General features: G+C 42.0%; 1 protein-coding gene across 16 annotated transcripts in view; it reads right to left on the reverse strand.

The window, feature by feature from the left end:
- LOC133279421 (granule associated Rac and RHOG effector protein 1-like) overlaps nucleotides 1–19,448 on the reverse strand; it is a 340,966-nt gene that overhangs the window by 264,773 nt on the left and 56,745 nt on the right. For 11 of the 16 annotated variants that reach the window (XR_009746884.1, XR_009746886.1, XR_009746885.1 and 8 more), the window contains 8 exons: nucleotides 13,331–13,426; nucleotides 13,034–13,195; nucleotides 11,985–12,143; nucleotides 10,335–10,391; nucleotides 6,546–6,643; nucleotides 5,182–5,307; nucleotides 3,701–4,686; nucleotides 160–325 (listed from right to left, as the gene is read on the reverse strand). Coding sequence is in view for 12 of the 16 variants with exons in the window: in XM_061473123.1 (XP_061329107.1) it covers nucleotides 160–325; nucleotides 3,701–4,686; nucleotides 5,182–5,307; nucleotides 6,546–6,643; nucleotides 10,335–10,391; nucleotides 11,985–12,143; nucleotides 13,034–13,195; nucleotides 13,331–13,426 (1,850 nt within the window). In the remaining 4 variants the exon portion in view is untranslated. The remainder of the gene's footprint in view (nucleotides 1–159; nucleotides 326–3,700; nucleotides 4,687–5,181; nucleotides 5,308–6,545; nucleotides 6,644–10,334; nucleotides 10,392–11,984; nucleotides 12,144–13,033; nucleotides 13,196–13,330; nucleotides 13,427–19,448) is intronic. The other 5 variants (XM_061473120.1, XM_061473119.1, XM_061473118.1 and 2 more) reach the window with 5 other exon arrangements.

The following is a 19,448-nucleotide window of genomic DNA, read 5'->3' on the forward strand; positions in this document are numbered from 1 at the left end:
AAGCAGGAAGGGCTCAGAATTCTCACTCAACATAATGAAATACAGCTTCCACAGATGCATTAGCAATTGGAAAAAACACTCAATATTCCCACATTCTGTCAAGTTTGTGAGTAAAGCAGACTCACATACAATAAAAATGTGCAGTCTTCCAAATCTTACCCTTCTGTGAAATGCTCTGGAAAGGGGCAGGTTTTATGAGGATCATCAAGGAAAGGCCAGTTGTTATGTGTGTTGCTTGGGCGATGGGCATGCTGTGCTTGCCTTTTCTGTTGCATAGCCTGGTTGACCCCAGCAACATAGCTGGCAAATTCTGGGTCAGAGCCAACTGAACAAAAGAAACCAAAAAGTCAGTTGCTGACATTAAGCTATTTCTACTGCAGTTATCTCCCTCTTTTAATCCTTTAGGCTTGACCATACCCCACCAACAGAAAGTAATTCCCTCACAGATAATAAATGCCATACAACTGTTGATAACTCTTTATGAAACAGTGAAGAGCACATCCATACATAGTGAATAATCTCACATGGAAGTACACCTGCCCCTTGCCTTCCATCCGGGAAATAGTATTTGTCACTATGATCATGTCCATACACTGAAAAGTCCAACATCCCATCAGCAGATGCTGATGTAATTAAAGCCTGTACATTTATTTAAGTTCAGAGAGAAGGAACATACTAATTATTGTAGTTGATTCCAGACTGCAACATGATTTCCCGCTATGCTGTGATCCTGCTTACTCTGAGAAATTAGAATCTCGGATTGAACATATTAGAACATATAGACCAGAAACTGCCTTACTTCCTAAAAGGACTAGACAGCAATTTGAAAACTATTCTGATCCTGAACTGAAAAATATTTCAGAGTAAGATTGATATATACAGGGAAAAAAAAACCCAAACCCAGCAATTCTTAAAAATCTTTCCATACTTAAAGGGCTTGATGTGTCCCAAGCATCTGATAAGTGATAAGAATGATCTTGAACAGACAGCAAAAGCCTTAATAATCCCAAATTGGTTTAAATGCTCAACTGATCAGAGCCAGTAATTCCTGTATTAAAAAGAATGCTGCTGTGAGTCAGTGTAATTGAGTTTCCATAGCTTCTTTTTCATTTTGCCTGTCCCCCCTCTCCTCCCCTGAAGGAAAACTTTGCAATCTGACTGGATTTATGGAAAATGTCTAGACTACATGCATAGAATCATAGAATAGTTAGGGTTGGAAAGGACATTAAGATCATCCATCTAGTTCCAACCCCCCTGCCATGGGCAAGGACACCTCACACTAAACCATGCCACCCAAGGCTTTGTCCAACCTGGCCTTGAACACCACCAGGGGTGGAGCACTCACAGCCTCCCTGGGCAACCCATTCCAGTGCCTCACCACCCTAGTAATTGCAGCAGGAAGTACAGAGCTGTTGGCTTGCTGGTCTCAGTTTTAAATTAAGAGTGGAGACTGAAGAACATCCAACAAGCATGCACAGCTCAAAGCAGAAACCAGTTTTTCATGTGATGGCTTCCCTACACTCAATTCAGCATTCAGAAGAAAAGTTTCCTCATTTTCATTTGGCACATTCAGAAAACAGCTCCACAGTGTTTTGTTGGCTGCAAATTCAAATGACAATAAAGAAAATAATTTGTTTCTATACATTCTTTATTATGTAAGCAAGGGACAGAGCTATCTGACAGCTGTCGGAAACAAAATATTCCCACTAATACTTGTTCTCTTTGAGAAATATCTTTATGTCAGTTTAAAATGAGACTGGAAAATAGACAGATCCTCAGATCTGAGGATAGATTCTAGACAGATTCTGAATGGTGTCCACATTTTTTTCCTCTGGATAGCATTAAGTCTTAAATTACTTTTATATTCAGAATAGTAACTTGTGTTAATTTTTACCTTGATAAAAACATATCAGGTAAACAGCTTTTTATAAGAGGTTTTTGCCTTCATTCTTTCACATCTGTGAAAGTAATTCAACATTCCTTCTACTAGTTCTCACTGTAACATTCCTTCCTCAAGTTCTTACAGATGATAAAAGTACTGCAAAACACATTTTTGGTCATTAGTTAAGCCTTCAAAATGAAAAGCCATCAATTTTTTAAATTCTTAATTAGCAGATTTTCATCTGAAAAGAGACATCATTTTCAGGCTCTAAAATATTTATCAATAAAGTATTGCCATTTATTTCAAATGACAAATGTATAAAGTCCCAAGAAAGTCTGGAAATGAACAAGTGTTTTGTGTTTTAAAGCTTTCTGTGCTACACTAACTAGAGCTTAAATTGAAAACTCCTACATCACAGCTCAACCTGGCAGGTTACATGATGAAAAGTTATCTTTCCAATGGAAGAATCTACTTGATTGGAAGTTAGGGTTTTGGGGTTTTTTTAAACCCTGTGGAAAACACTGTCTACTTATCACTTGTACTGTAGAAACATATGTCTTAATCGACAGCACTATTTATCAACTTGAGTAAGTCACCTCTTCAAATTATCACTTTCAAAGTCCTTGGTATTCATCATACATAACCAATGGAACAAGTAGTTTTATGAATATCAAAAGGAAAATCCTACAGAAATTCAAAATGCTAAAAATGCCAGTCCTCTCTATACATGTATTTTTTTTCCCTACACATACATGTATTTGGCGCTCAGTGAAAATAATTTTACCCTTAAAGGTTGTGATCCTCCTTAAGTATATAGCATAAGTACATTTAAATAAGATGACACTAATTCAGACACAAAATTGTTAAGAAGCTTTTGATAACATAACTACACTGCCTATTTTTGCTTTAAAAACTCCACTAAGTTGACTAAATAATTATCAAAATTGAGTCAAATGAGCTGGTTTCCGAGATGCCTCCACAGTCCTCACACACATGCACATACAAAAGAGTGTGGGAAGCTGACTCTGGCTTGATAACAGGTTTTCCTGTTGGTGTGAGCACTGACTCCCTCCAGGCAATTTTCCTACATGCATGCTACAAAGTTTCTGTAGCAATGTTCCTGGTCAACAGAAATTACATTTACAAGACAGTGGATTTGTAAGTTGTTCTTAGTACTACTATCAGAAGAATTCACTAATATCCTCCTCTTAGGCTCTACAGTCAATTTAGCCAGTGAGGAAGGGCACAAGAAGATAGGAGGAAGGAGAGACAGGACACTTGACCCAAACTAGCCAAAGGGGTATTCCATACCACAGTACATCATGCCCAGTATATCAACTGGGGGGAGTCACCCGGAAGGCCCAGATCACTGCTCAGGTCGGGCTGAGTATCCATTGGTGGGTAGTGAGCAACTGCATTGTGAATCACTTGGGTTTACTGGTTTCTTTTCCCCCTTTTAGTTTTATATTCTCTCCCCTTGTTATTTCCCTTATCATTATTATTATTAGTGGTAATAGTAGTACTACGTTTTGTATTATAATTTAGTTACTGGACTGTTCTTATCTCAATCTGTGGGGTTTACATTCTTTTGATTCTCCTCCCCATCCTGCTTGGAGGTGTGGTTCTGTGGTTCTGAGTTAGCAGCTGGGATTAAACCATGACAGAGACTTATTAAAAAAAAAAACAACAGAAAAAAAAGAACACACCACCACCACAAAAACAACCAAAACAACCCCCACCAAACAAAATCAACACATTTCCCCCCTGCCCCCAGAAAAAAAAATAAAAAAAAATCACAATGAAGGAAAAGGAACACACCTGCAGTGTCAAAAGGCAGGATTTCTCCCAACATCCCAAACACTCCATCAGTTTGGTCACGATTTGGCCATGTGTTATTTCTAGGTCCTTGTGGTTTCTGTCCTAACATCTCTGACATCATATTGTCCATATAGCTGCTCACAAGACCCAAGCTGTACAAATCAGAGCTTAAATCTGAAAAACCAGGATTGTTCCACTGGTGTATATGAGGCAGTCCAGCTCCAACAGCTTGGGCTGGCTGCTGCAAGGAATTAGTTAGCCATTTGGCAGGTACATGTTGCTGTGGTCCAATAGGTTGAAGCAAGTGTTGGTAATACTGCATTTGCTGCTGCTGCTTTTGTGATTGTTGTTGCTGTGACAAGCCTTGCTGGGAAGGATGCAGTGGTGCGTGAGAAACAGACTGCGGTTGCTGTTGTACTGTTCCTGATTTTTGTTCTGTTGCTGTAGAGGATGCAGAGTTCCTTCTTTTCACCATTGGAGAAGTCTGCTGGGATTTGCCCATGTTAAAACCAGACAAGAAATCTATAACATCCTGCATTTCTTGGTCAGTTGGTAAATTCATAACTTTGTCATCCTTGCTGTTATCCAGTTTGAAGAAGTTGTCCTGTCTTTGAACTAGACACCCATTCACTAGCTGGTTATTTGTGTTCTGAACTGACTGCAGTGGATCTGCAGTCCTAGGGAAATTACCAATATTCAAGATGCTTTGTAACCGTGCGTCTATGTTAGTGAGCATTTTAGCTTTCTCCTCCATGTTGAAACTTATGAAGACATTTTTGGAAGGTGTACTGGGGATTGAGTAACTTCCAGTATTACTTGTACTGGTGCAGGAAGTTTTTTTTGTAAACCGTGAAGTCAGTTTTGAGAACGTCTTTTGCAGACCACCTGAAGATTTGCTTCCATTTCCAGAAGGCGTGTCAACTTGATTCCCAAAGCCTAAGATTTCACGCTGTAACTGGATCTGAATACAAGGCAAAGCTTGCTCCCTGCATCAACAAAAATACGTATATCAAACCACCTAATACATATCTGAGCTTGTACTTCAGAGGAAAATGTGGATTTGGGTAGTAGCTACTGGAAGAAACAAAACCAAAAATTGCTGAGTTTATCAATTACTTCTTATGGTAACAATGCAAATTATTACTAGCATTTGCAATAGCATTAACTACAATAATTAAGACATTTTAATTGTGCTTTAAGATTTAAATGGTAACTAATTAAATAAAAATCAAGTATTTTTGTAAGAGAGAAACAAATATTTTTGTACATTTTGATAAGATGCTGGTTTGGTTTCAAGAAGACTGCTGTATCTCTGTACATACCCACAAGGTACCTATGTAGAATACCAATTTCCTGCCCTGTTTTCCCCTCCTGATGAATCGGTACTATGAAATTCTTCAGTATAAATCTTTCAACAATGATGACTTTGTTTAAACTAGGACACCAGAACATGAGAGCATAAGGTTCAGAAGGAGATGTACCTTCCTTCCTTCCACCTGTGTATGTCGAACACAGCAGTGTAGAGCACATCTACTAGCCCCAAAGTCTTCTCTGGATCCAGACTCCTCTGTAGCAGAGACATTGTTGCTGGATCTTCTTTCAGACACCTGTAATCATTAAGTTTAACTTAAAAATAAAAATTTTCTTGCTGTGTTTTGGTTTGTGTGTTTGGTTGTTTTGTTCGGTTGGTTGGTTGGTTGGTTTGGTTTGGTTTTTTACATTAGACAATTTTACCATACTATTCAGTTAATAAAAGGCTGCAGTACTACTGCTCCTAAAGAGGTGCAACTAGTAAAGGCAGCATAATGTATGGATGACGGAGGGTTCCTAAAGACTATGTCTTCAGCCTCAGTTTCTTTCTATTGTTAAATTCTATAACTCTTACAGTTAGATTAGCTGTATATTCATTTTAAAAATCACGATTAATGATTAGCTCTTTAGCTGAGTAGGCATAATTTGGGCAGAGAGGGGTGAAGAGCCACTCTCACTGTGTGTCAGCAGGCAGAGCTCTTCCAGAGTGCATAACACCTGGCTCAAGCACTCCACATGATTTTAGTTCTTTCATAATACAGCAATTTACAAGAAGAGAACAAAGAAGTGCCAGTTTATACTCTATAGAAGAATTAAAGATGTATTTGTGTAAAGAGACTATCAGTTGACTCGCACTTCTGGGCATACCACTGGTACCACTTGTAACAGGCTCTCACCAAGGATTCAAATAAATGCACTGTGTTGTAATGAAATTCCTAACACTGGGTACTCTGAAGTAAGAGAAAGGAAGTGTTCTAATTCCAAATAATTGTTTCAGAAGGGAACAAAGCCGCACCTAAACTGCAGATTAATTCTACCGTTCTTCCCTAGGCAGTCAACTAAACTGACAGGGACAGAGTCTCTCGGACCATAGAGTTCTGAGGTTCATGACAATGCTTAAGGAACAGCTCAGTGAAGAGAGCTAAAGCTCTCATTAAACTCATCTAATTCCTGGCCTTCCTGAGGCAAGAACTGTGAGGACCTGCTGGGAAGAAGCATAACAGGAACATTATTGGATTATTATTTTTTATTTTTTAAACCTTCTCTTTCATCATCAAGCTTTTTCTTTATAAGTACGTCTTAAGTGCCCCATCACTGCCCCTCTTGTGCTGCCTCCAGAGGCAGCACAAGTACAGAGACAGCTGCTAAAGCACAACTGTCAGTCTGTCAGGAACTGTACTCAATTCCAGATAAAATAACTTAAGATATGCCCTAATTGTCTAGTATTCTCTCTTCCACTTGTACTGCAATATTTTCCCCTATATATTTCAGTCATCATTAATAGTATAATCTGCAATACAGTATTTTTATTTACCAAGTTGATGGAACTTGCACCACAATTCTGGATCCTTCTAAACTTATCTGAGGAGCATAAGTTTCTTTATTTTCAATCTGTGCTGTGTCCACAACCACCTAACAAAGAAAATGAAAATAAAACAAATGATTTTAAGAATCAGTTCAAGTTATATTATCACCACTGTTGTCAAGATGCAATAGCCTCACCTACCTGCCACGCCACAGGTATAAAACATAACCAGATAAAACCAAATCAACTCACAAAGTCATTGTAAGCTTATTCATATTTTAAAAAGTAAATTAAAAAAAATTAGCTTGATACAGTAACTTATATTTCAAAGACTTAATTATTCTCAATTACATACTATAGTTATGCATCACAACATAGTTACCAACTGCTTTACCTAAATATCTGGTAGTCATCAGTGGCTTCATGTGACAGCCCCTACATTTGAGAGGTTGGGCACTATTACTACATTAATAGCTCCCAAACACCTATTTATCAAAATATTTTAAATAATTTAACTGCAGTGCATGGTATGATATAGACAAATAGTATAGACTCTGAAACTCTTCACATTGCTCACAATTCTTAACAGCCCCCCTTTCCTTTTAAGGTTATAAAATCCCACACCAACAATTTATCTATTCTATCTAACAGAACAATATTATTTCCCTATTATATAAAAGTGACTGTTCAATTTGTGGAATTCTGAGCCTTCTGTAAGACAACATGAAGATACATGGAAGATAAAAGTCTTGAAAAATCAGTCTTTCTTTTTATGGAATGGCGGAGGAATGGGTTCACTTCAGCTTCATTTAAACTTTAATACCAGTTCCATATTTGTTTCATGCTTTCTGTTGTTGCCCAGTCTGCACAGGTCAGCCTTTCTGATCGCTTCCATAATCTCCTATTTTGGTCATGCTGAACCAGGAGCTTTTTGGCAGCTGTCAGCAGTTCTTGCTTCAGTGACTAGCAGATTAGCTGTACCATTTATTCTTGAAATGGCTAAAGTTCTCTGGTATAAATAAGTCTCAAGGGATATTACTGGGTCTTTTCTGATCATCCTACACGGGTTCTACTTCTAACTGGTTGTCTACTGCTGGTTATGAAGATATATGAAATATTAATAATGCCGAGAGTCTTTTCTCTCTCTTGCTTTAACAAAACCATCCAATGACACTCAAACATAATTACTTCCTACCTTTTAGGTATTTTACCATAAAGCCTTAGTTTTCCTCCAGTTGACTCTAAGCATTTATGTAAGTTTATTCAAACTTGTAAAATATGTCTAAACATGCCAACAAAGCATCATGCTATTATCCACTCATGAAAATACTTAATAACGGGGTGTCATGGTTTAAGCCCAGCTGGTAACTCAGAACCATGTAGCTGCTCGCTCACTCCACCCCTTCTTCCCCCCTGCTCCCAGAGGGATGGGGAGGAGAATCGAAAGAATGTAAATCCCATGGGTTCAGATAAGAACAGTCCAGTAACTAAGGTATAATACAAAACCACTAGTACCACCACCAATAATAATAAACATGACAAGGGAAATAACAAGGGGAGAGAATATAAAACTAAAAGGGGAAAGGAAAAGAAAACAATAAACACAAGTGATGCACAATGTAACTGCTCACCACCCACCGACCAATAACCAGCCTGACCTGAGCAGCGATCTGGGCCTTCCAGGTGACTCCCCCAGTTTATAAACTGGGCATGATTTGCTGTGGTATGGAATACCCCTTTGGCTAGTTTGGGCCAGGTGTCCTTTCTCTGCTTCCTTCTGTCTTCTCCTGCCCCTCCTCACTGGCAGAGCATGAGACTGAAAAGTCCTTGATCGGAGTAAGCATTACTTAGCAACAACTAAAAACATCGGTGTGTTACCAGTGGTGTTCTCAGACTAAAGTCAAAAACACAGCACTGCATCAGCTACTAAGAAAGAGAAAAATAACTATTACAGCTGAACCCAGAACACAGGGCAACTCCATTACTCTTTTTCCTTGTATTTGTACCATTTTAATTTTAGGTAATTTGGTAATCTGCAATTCAGATGTATTGCAATTATAATTGGGGTAAGGAGATATTATCTTAGGAATGATTGTTCTTAGCTCCCAAGAAAAAAAAAAATCCTGTCTGCATCTCAGACATGCAAATCAGAACTAAAATTCTGATTTGTGCAGATGTACAGCAGCTTCTGGTGCATGGCAGTGCTCATGGTCTGGGCTTTGCTGGGGTTGTCATCATCTGTCCCATCCCATCTCTATCTTCCCCCCCCCCCCCTTCCTTTCTCTGTCTTAAAAACATTTTCAACATCTCTCAACATTTGGTCAGTTATGACATCTGGATATAAACATTACTACAAGATTCAGGGCTTTGCAATGCATGTTTTTTACACAGAAAGATCTACTAGCACAAAAAAGCATGGCTAGAGACTCAATTAAACCTTCTCTTCATGACGCCAATTCAAAGTTTTAGTTGTACTCATCCTCTGAATTCAACTATTTTAATATACATTGCTTATTCAAACATGGAGATTTCTTCAGCTGACCCAAATATGAAAACACAGTTCTTAATATATATATATATATATGTATGCTCTAAAGTAAAAACTGAAAACCTGCGCTTCAAAAAATATTTCTTATGTTAAAAAAAAAAACAGGGGCCTAAAATAACCAAGCAAACTAAGTCATCTCATTGTGATTTCCACTCTTAATGAGTTTGTTCTTAAAAGGCGCACAAGATAGGCTAAAGATAGCAAGACTGTCAAGTCATGTTCTTTTTTAAATTGGGCATTTGAATGACAAATTTACACACAATTCTGAACTAATACAGCTTAGTTTCTAAAAGCTGTAAAGCAAATGCTACATAACACTGTCCCATGATTCATTTATCTGAGTTATACACAAAATAAAATACACACATTCTCTCTCCCTGCCTGGTGGGTGCTTAGAGGATAGGTTCCTGTGCATCAGACATCTATCATTCTTGTTTTATAAGTGCTTCCTCTCTAATTTCCACCCAAAAAATACTTTAAAGAAGCAAATTACAATTTCTCATCGTTGCATGAGGCTACGTAGAAGCATAATTGAATCTCGTAAAAAATTATGGCACATAGTTAATAAAGAAAAAACTCAACCGTCACACCCTTCCAGAATGCAACAAATGAAAGTGAGAATGAACGAAGGGAAGAAGGCTGGCAAGTATTTTGTCATGTGGATAGTTCATCACTGTGTCTTTGAAGATGGAATCCTGCTACTTTCAGAACCTGAGGTTCATGCAAAAAGCTTTGGAGACATTCATGATTCAACACAAGTAATATTACATATATCAGACTGCCATGATTTTTCAAATATGACAGACAGTGGCTTAGCAACTTCATTCGCCAGGTCCTTCAGGACGCGCGGATGGATTTCGTCAGGTCCCATGGTCCTTAAGATGATCTCAGACCTGATCCTCTCCTACAGTGGGCCCAAGGTCTTCATTCTCACAGTCCCTGCATCTCCCTTACAAGACTTGGGCAGCATGGTCAGAGCACTTGCTGGTGAAGATTAAGGCAAGAAGTAATTGAGAACCTCAGCCTTTTCCAAATCCAGGGAAGCCAGTTCTTTGATTTCCTTCCAGACAGAGCTAACATTATCCCCAGTCTGTCTTTTGTTAGAAACATATCTGTATGTCCTGGGTTCAGCAGTAGCAGGCTTTTTTCCTCCTTCCTAGTAGCTGGTGCAGTGCTGTGTTTTCGACTTCAGTCTAGAAACAACACTGATAACACACCAATGTTTTTAGTTATTACTAAGCAATGCTTACCCCAATGATGGACTTCTCAGTCTCACATGCTGTGCTACTGAGGAGGGGCACGGGAAGCTGGGAGGAAGCAGAGACAGGACACCTGACCTAAACTAGCCAAAGGGGTATTCCATACCACAGCAAATCATGCTCAGTATATAAACTGGAGGCAGTTACCCAGAAGGCACAGATCACTGCTCAGATCTGGCTGGGTATCTGCTGGATGGTGGTGAACAACCGGATTCTCTCCCCTTGTTATTTCCCTCATCATCATTATTATTATTGGTGGTAGCAGTAGTGATTTTGTATTATACCTTAGTTACTGGACTGTTCTTATCTGAACCTGTGAGATTTACAGTCTTTTGATTCTTCTCCCCATCCCTCAGGTAGCAGAGCGAAAGAAGGAGGGAATGAGCAAGCAGCTGCATGGTTTTGAGTTACTGGCTGGACTTAAACCATGACACTATAGAAGCCTTTCCTCTTATCTCTGACACCCCTGGCCAGACTCAGTTCTATCTGGGCCTTAGCTTTTCTTAGCTGATCCCTAGCTTCCCTGTTTTCTTCCCAGGCCACCTGTTGTCATTTCCACCGTCCACAAGCTTCTTTTTTTCCCCTCGAAATTTCCTCAGCAGCTCCTTATCCATCCAAGGAGGTCTCCTGGGCTTCTTGCCCCATTTCCTTCTTGTTGGGACACAACACTTCTATGCTTGAAGCAGGTGATCACTGAATATGAACCAATATTCTAGCCCCCCCCGCCCTCTAGAGCTTTATCTCATAGAACCTTACTAAGCAGGCTCCTGAAGAGGACAAAGTCTGCTCCCTTCAAGTCCAGGACAGTGAGATTGATCCCTGCTCTTCTCAGTGCCCTGAGGATCCCAAACTCCACCGTCCCGTGATCACTGCAACCAGTGATGCCTCTGAGCATCACATTCCCCACCAGCCTCTCCCTTTTGGTGAGCACAAGGTTGAGCATGGCACTTCTCCTTGTCAGCTCCTCTATTACTTGCAAGAGAAAGTTGTCTTCCATGCAATCAAGTAACTTCCTGGGTTGCTTGTGCCAGGCAGTACCATTCCTCCAACCGATATCAGGGTGGTTGAAGTCCCCCATGAGGACAAGGGCCTGCGAATGGGAGGCTGCTCCTATCTGCCTATAGAGAGCTTCATCCACAGAGTCCTCTTGATCAGGTGGCCTGTAGCAGATCCCCACAGTCACGTCCCCCATTGCAGTTTTGCCTTTGACCCTGACCCACAAGCTCTCTCTTTACTCATCACCTGTCCCCATACTGAGTTCCATACTCTCCAGGCTATCATTGCCATAAATACCTACTCCCCTTGCCATCTGCCTGGTCTGTCTTTCCTCAAGAGCCTATAACTTTTCCAATCCAACACTCAGTCATAGGAGCCATCCCACCATGTTTCTGTGATTCCAACAACGTCATAACCCCGTAGATGCGCAAACATCTCTAATTCCTCTTGTTTATTCTCCACACGATGGGCATTTGTACAGAGGCATCTGAGCAGAGCTCCAAATAAAGCTGTCTCATTGACGAGAGTGGCTGACATAGCTCTGCATCTCTCTGAGCATTCATTACAGGTGCTGGCATCTAACTGGTAGTTTTGGAATGGATCAGTGCCCCTCTCCCCCAACAAATCTAGTTCATAGTCACTTACCAGTCCAGCTTGGCCAAACAACAATTGTACAGCAGTTTTGCAGGCTCCTCGCCAAGTGGAAGGGCAAACCTGATTTAGTACTTCAGTAACAGGAGAATCATCCCATGGTGTAAGTCCATTATGGCATCCGGCTTCCTTAATCAACTGCAGCATCGTGTGCTGAAAATATAAACACTTTGTCATATTAAACACACAATTCAGAAATTTTAACACCAGTGCTTCCACACGTATTTAGCATTGTTCTACATGCTTTTCTGACAACTGCAGCATCTGTTACCTCTGAACAGTCTTGTATAACTAGAATAGCTCAACTGCAGAACAGAAATATAGAAGAACATCTCTGCTATTTGGAACACAATACTCCTCCAAAGTCATAAAACAGTATTTTTGCTTAACTTGCAGAACAGTTTAATCAAAACTACAAAAAGCACTGCAAAGACAGCAGAACAGAAGCATTTTGAGCTGTGGATTGTTTCAACTCTTCCAGGAACAAGGAATTGGGCTTGTAAATTAAATAAATAAATAAATAAATAAAATGAAGATGATGATTCAAATTGCCCAAATCACTTCTGAATGCATGGACATATTTTCCATTCCTTCATACTGAAAATACAGTTTTCTCCGCAATTTTTAACAATTGATTAAAATTTGCAAAAAGACATCAACAAGAGCTTTGTTACAATTTTTTTTTTTTTTAAACATACCTCCCACCTCCCAGCACTAGGCTGGGCCAGACTTATTTTGGCACCATCTGACGACCATTAGCAAGGGCTCACCTTCCCCTCCACTTCTAGATTTCTATGCATCTGTCATATAGAACTGAACTTGCCCAGGTGGTTAAAACATTATCAGAAGCAGGTGTGAACCTACAATGTTATCAAGATCTTGCTTCCACAGGAAGTCAGGCTAAAACTATGCACTTTTAAATACAAGTTTGGCACTGAAATTCTACTGCAGTTGTTCTCTGGATTTTAAGGAATTCAAGTTTGGGTTTTTGTTTGTGTCGTTTTTTTTACAGTTCACTCCTGTGGTTAGATACAGGTTATTACCATTTTCAGCTTTAGGTTTTCTGCTGCAGACTCATTAAAGGATATTCCTTTCAGAAAATGTGATCCTATTTGAACAGGAACAGTGGGCAGTTCAGACTGAATGGGCTGAGGAGTCGTCTGTCTCCTTCCTGTTTGCTGGGCTTCAGCTTCACTGCAACAACCCTGGGACATAACACAGATCCATTATAAGAAATGAAGAAATTATAATATCCTAATATGAGTCCAATTTATTTGTTTTAACAAGTTATTTTCAAGGTGAGGATGGATGAAAGAGAGAAAAAGTATAGCAGATCCTACCTGAAGGCTTGCTTCAATAGCTTTTGGGTTCAAGTGGAAGCCAGCCTTCAGCGCATATTCACAATGGCCTAAACTCTCCAAAGCCACTTTGTAAGCCTGATATTAAACAAAAAACTTGAGATAGCAGAGGCATATCAGCAAGTAAGCAAGCAGTCACCATGTTTGGATACATATATAAGAATTGCTACATGGATTTACCCTACTCAGTTCTACAGCATACACATTTGTCATATAAGATTCCAATACTATAATTCTCAAATACCTCATGGCTGCCTGTGGTACATATTTCTACAGTAATATACTCCTTCCCTATTTCATTCCTTTGCCCACTGACTGTACTACATTGTCATGGTTTAAATTCAGCCGGTAACTCAAAACCATGCAGCCGCTCACTCACTCCTCCTCTTCTTCCACCCTGCTCCTGGAGGGATGGGGAGGATAATCGGAAGAATGTAAATCCCACAGGAAAAGATAAGAACAGACCAATAACTTAGGTACCATACAAAACTACTACTACTATTACCACCATAATAATAATGATAAGGGAAACAATATGAGGAGAGAATATGAAACTAAAAGGGGACAAGGAAAAGACAACAAAAAACACAAGTGATGCACAATGCAATTATTCACCACCAACTGACCGATACCCAGCCCCACCTGAGCAGTGATCTGGGCCTTCGGGGAAACTCCCCCCAGTTTATATAGTGGGCATGATGTACTGTGGTACAGTATACCCCTTTGGATAGTTTGGGTCAGGCGTCCTGTCTTTATTTCCTCCTGGCTTCCTATGCCCATCCTCATTGGCAGAGCATGAGACTGAAAAGTCCTTGATGGGGTAAGCATTACTTAGCAACAACTAAAAATATCGGTGTGTTACCAGTAGTGTTCTCAGACTGAAGTCAAAAACACAGCACTGCACCAGTTACTAAGGAGAAAAACTTACAGCTGAACCAAGGACAGTATCCACCCCTTATTACACACCATTCACGTCATGCTCATGTTTTTTGTCTCACATATATATATATACACATATATATACACACACACACACACAGAAACATCATTCCCTAGTGCATGGACCAATCCCTGTAAAGCTGCTGAACACATCCAGTCCATTAAGTCATGCTCCATCTCTTGTAACAGTCTTTCAGGGCAGGAGAGACAGTGTGTAGTGCTGCATTGTTGCCTGCTGACGACACCGCCAAACACGTCTAGTAACTGCTGAGCTCATCTGGCTTCAAAAAAGTTAATTCTTTCTTGAGTTGATGACCGGAGGGAAGTCCAGGTCAGTCGACAGTGACCTCAAGACAGTTCTGCTGCTGGCTGTTCCTGTGACTTGCAGAGGGGTTGGAACTAGATGATCTTAAGGTCCTTTCCAACCCTAAATGATCTAAAATTCTATGCTTCTCTGCTGATTATCATGACAGCATATATATTCTTTTCAAAACCAGGAGAGGTGGAGATGGCCATCTAGCTGATGGGTTTTGAAGCGTTATATAGCAGGCAATAGCATACAATTGAGTTCATTGGCTGTTTCCCCCAAAATTAAATCCCCTTGAGATACACACCTGACCTAACTATCTTCCCACATTACCCACAAAGCAAATCCAGGTCTGTGAGTGAAAGCAATCCCACAAATGGGTTTGCCTTTACCTGAAGAAGGAATAACCCAGACTGTCTTCCCAGCAAATTTTTTTATGTGCACCACAGGAAATTTATCTGCCTCTACAGTACATAAAAGTTATGAATAGATGGGGCCAGCCCTGTTGGCAGACCCCCAGTACTGATGTCCTGGGTTCAGCAGTAGCAGTCATTTTTCTCCTTCTTGGTAGCTGGTGCAGTGCTGTGTTTTGACTTTCGGCCTGTGAACAGAGCTGATAGCGATGTTTTGGTTTGGCCAAGGACTTCGTGAGCCTCATGCTCTGACAGGGAGGAGGGGAAGCCAGGAGGAAGCAGAGACAGGACACCTGACCCAAACTGACCAAAGAGGTACTCCATACCACAGCATGTCATGCCCAGGAGGTAACTGGGAGTTACCCGGAAGGACATGGGCTTCCGGGTGGGGACTCGTTTTCTTGGCCGGTGGTATCGTATTCTCTTCCCTTGTTATTTTCCCTTATCATTGTTGTAGTTGATAGTAGCGGTGGTGATTTGTGTTGTACATTGGTTGCTGGACTGTTCTTGTCTCAACCTGTAGGAGTTGCACTCTTTCGATCCTCCTCCCCGTTCCTCCGGGAGTGGGGAAGGGGAGAGCCCCGGTGGGGGGGGGGGGGGGACGGACCTCGATTGTTGTCAGCTCGGCACCACTCACTGGGAGTGAGTGAACAAGTTACCTGACTGGGTTTAAACCACGACAACTGACTAATCAGGTGGCTTTTGGGAAACGTGTATCCCAATGTTTGAAAGTTTCACCACCCATTGCTCTCAGTGTAGCTTTTTACAGCCCAGTGTACCACTTGATTTTCCCAGAGGCTGGTGAATGGTAGGGGATGTGATATACCCACTCAGTGCCATGCTCTTTGGCACAAGTGTCTATAAGGTTGTTACAGAAATGAGTCCCATTGTCTGACTCAGTTATTTCTGGGGTGCCGTGTGGCCACAAGACTTGTTTCTCAAGGCCGAGGATAGTGTTCTGGGCAGCAGCGAGGCACAGTGTATGTTTCCAGCCACCAGGGGGTTGCTTCCACCATGGTAAGCACATGGCACTTGCCTTGGAAGGTTGGTGGGACTGTGATGTAGTCAGCCTGCCAGGCTTCCCTGTATTTGTACTTCAGCCATTGTCCTCCATACCAGAGAGACTAACTGCTTGGCTTTCTTAACTGCAGCACATGTTTCACATTCGTGCATAACCTGGGCAATAGTGTCCATTGTTAAGTCCACCCCTCGATCTCGAGCCCATTTATATGTTGCATCTCTGCCCTGATGGCATCAGGTGTAATGGGCTAAAAATAATACACCCTTCTGTTGCCATAAAAATCCATCTGAGGCACTTCAATATTAGCAGCTTTATCTACCTGTTGGTTGTTCTAGTGTCCCGCAGAGGCCCAACTCCTTGGTACACAACCATCCAAGTGGCGTACCTTCACCACCAGGTTCTGCACCCAGGCAGTGATATCTTGCCCCAGGGCAGCAGCCCACATGGGTTTCCCTCTGCCTTTCCAGTTGCTCTGCTTCCACTGCTGCAATCACCCTCACAGGGCATTTGCCACCATCCATGAGTCAGTATAGAGATAAAGTACTAGCCACTTTTCTCGTTCAGCAATGTCCAGGGCCAGCTGGATGGCTTTCACCTCTGCAAACTGACTTGATTCACCCTCTCCTTCACCAGTGTTTCTGCAACTTGTCGTCAAGGACTCCATACAGCTGCCTCCCATCTCTGATGCTTTTCCACAATACAGCAGGACCCATCAGTAAACAAGGCATATTGCTTTTCTCTTTCTGACAGTTTATTGTATGGTGGGCCCTCTTCAGCACGCATCACCTCCTCCTCTGGTGACATTCCAAAATCTTTGCCCTCTGGGCAGTCCATGATGACTACAAAAATTCCTTGATGACTGGAATGTCCTACTCAAGCTTGTTGTGTAATTAGTGCAGCCCACTTACTCCATGTAGCATTGGTTGCATGATGTGTAGAGGAGACTCTGCCTGTGAACATCCAGCCCAGCACGGACAACCTGGGTGCCAAGAGGAGCTGTGCTTCAGTGCCAATCATCACTTCTGAAGCAGCTCAAACCCCTTCAGAGGCTGCCAGTATCTGTTTTTCACTTGGGGTATAGCTGGCCTCAGATCCTCTGTATCCCCGACTCCAAAAGGTGAGGATTTGACCTTGAATTTCCCTTGGAGCTCTCTGACAGAGGCTCCTGGTAGGACCATTCTCCCCAGCTACAGTATAAAGCACATGGTTCACATCTTGCCCTGTCCTGACTGGCCCGAGTGATACTGCATTGAACTATCTCTCTTTTAATTTATTCAAAGCCTTGCTGGTTTTCAGGGCCCCATTTAAAATCATTCTTTTTCAGAATCACGTGATAGAGAGGGCTTACAATCTTACTGTAACTGAGGATGTGCAATCCCCAGAACCCCACAACGCCTAAGAAAGCTTGTATTTCTTTCTTATTACTTGGTGGAAACACTGCCGTTATATTGTTGATCACATCTGGCGATGTCCATCTTGCCATTTTATTCCCAAAAACTGAATCTCCTGTGCAGGATCCTTGACCTTACTCCGTTTTTATTGCTTTCAGCGGGATTTTGATTATTTTCCTCCCTTTCTCAAAAAGTTCTCCGACTGTATTGCCCCACACAATAATGTCATCAATACACTGCAGGTGTTCTGGAGCTTGCCCCTGTTCCAGTGCAGTCTGGATCACTCCATGGCAGATGGTAGGGCTGTGCTTCCACCCCTGGGGCAGTCGGTTCTTAAGTGTACTGGACACCCCTCCAAATAAAAGCAAACTATGGCCTGCACTCTGCTGCCAAAGGAATTGAGAAGAATGTATTGGCAATATCAATTGTGGCCTACCACTTGGCTGCCTTTGCCTCCTGTTCATATTGAAGTCCTAGCATGTCTGGTACCTCAGCACTCAAGGGTGGTATGCCTTCAGTCAGGCCATGAAAGTCTACTGTTAGTCTCCGCTGTCTGTTAGACTTTCGCACTGGCCATATGGGCCTATTAAAGGGTGAGCAGGTCCTGCTGATCACTCCTTGGCTCTCCAGTCTACAGATCAGCTTATGGATGGGAATCAGGGAGTCTCGGTTGGTGCAATATTGCTGCCGGTGCACTGTTGTGGTCGCGATTGGCACTCGTTCTTCGACCTTCAGCAACCCCAGAACAGAAGGATCCTCTGAGAGACCAGGCAAGGTGGACAGCTTTTTCATTTCCTCCATCTCCAATGAAGCAACACCAAAAGCCCATCGGTACCCTTTTGGGTCTTTGAAGTACCCTCTCCTGAGGTAGTCTATGCCAAGGATGACTGGAGTCTCTGGACCAGTCACAATGGGGTGCTTTTGCCATTCCTTCCCATTTAGGCCCATTTCAGCCTCCAGTACAGTCAACTCTTGGGATCCTCCTGTCACTCCAGAAATAGAAATGTGCTCCACCCCTTCATAGCTTGATGGCATCAAGGTACATTGTGTACCGCTATGTCCTAACACCTTATTAGTTCTGTGGGACTGATGTGCCCGGCCATCTGATACACACTGTCCAGTAAACCTGATTGTCCCTCTCCTCCATGTGGCTGGAGGCAGGGCCCCTCTACTAGTGATCATAAGATTCTCCACTTATATCTTGTACAAGGGGATTAGTATTCCTTATCACAGGTGTTTGAGTAGAAGCAGCTCTTCCAGTCCATCTAGGAAGCTGTTCACCCAAGACTGGAGCAGCAACTTTCATGGGAGGATCATCCTTGACAGTTGTTACCCAATTCACACACCCGTTGCTCCAGAACTGAGGTAGATTTTCCATCCCACTTTTTCACGTCTTCTCTGTGATCCCACAGGTAAAACCATAGGGTGCCCCATGGTGCGTACCTCCTATATCTTCTCTCTCAAGCAGTAGGGTGCCTTCTGTTAATAGCTGAGATGTGGGTTGGTACACGTGGAGAGCTGGATAGATCGTCTCTCAATTGTTTGAACACCTGGGTCAGGAGTTTTTCCACTGCTGAAATGATGGAATGGGTGAGATTGTCTTTGAACTCTTGGAGTTGATGAGTCACTTCATCCACTGTTGGTGCTATGTCATGCCAGGTCATTGATGCCAATGAGTGGGCGTATGATGATGGTGCACTCTGTGTAAGTTACCGTCACATGGGTTGCGTACATTCGACTTCATCTGGATTGATCGGTGCATTCCTGGCATCCAGCCTATGACAGATCTCTAGAATGGCTGATTCCCTCAGGTACTGGAAGCCTCTCTATCGTGGTCCACTTGGCTGAGTGATACATAACATTGTCCTTGCTAGTATACCTTTCCTTCACAGCTGCCAAGAGCCGCCTCCAAAGGCTGAGGGCTCATTTCTCTTTTGCAATTGCTTTGTCAATTCCCCCTTCCCTAGCAACTCATCCCAGCTGCTTGGCTTCCCTACCTTCTAGTTCGTGACTCTCAGCTCCATTGTCC

The sequence above is a fragment of the Pezoporus flaviventris genome, unplaced genomic scaffold (genome assembly GCF_033815535.1).
Source record: "Pezoporus flaviventris isolate CSIRO_AGI_PZ_B2104156 unplaced genomic scaffold, CSIRO_AGI_Pfla_v1 ptg000077l, whole genome shotgun sequence".
Taxonomy (NCBI): domain Eukaryota; kingdom Metazoa; phylum Chordata; class Aves; order Psittaciformes; family Psittacidae; genus Pezoporus; species Pezoporus flaviventris.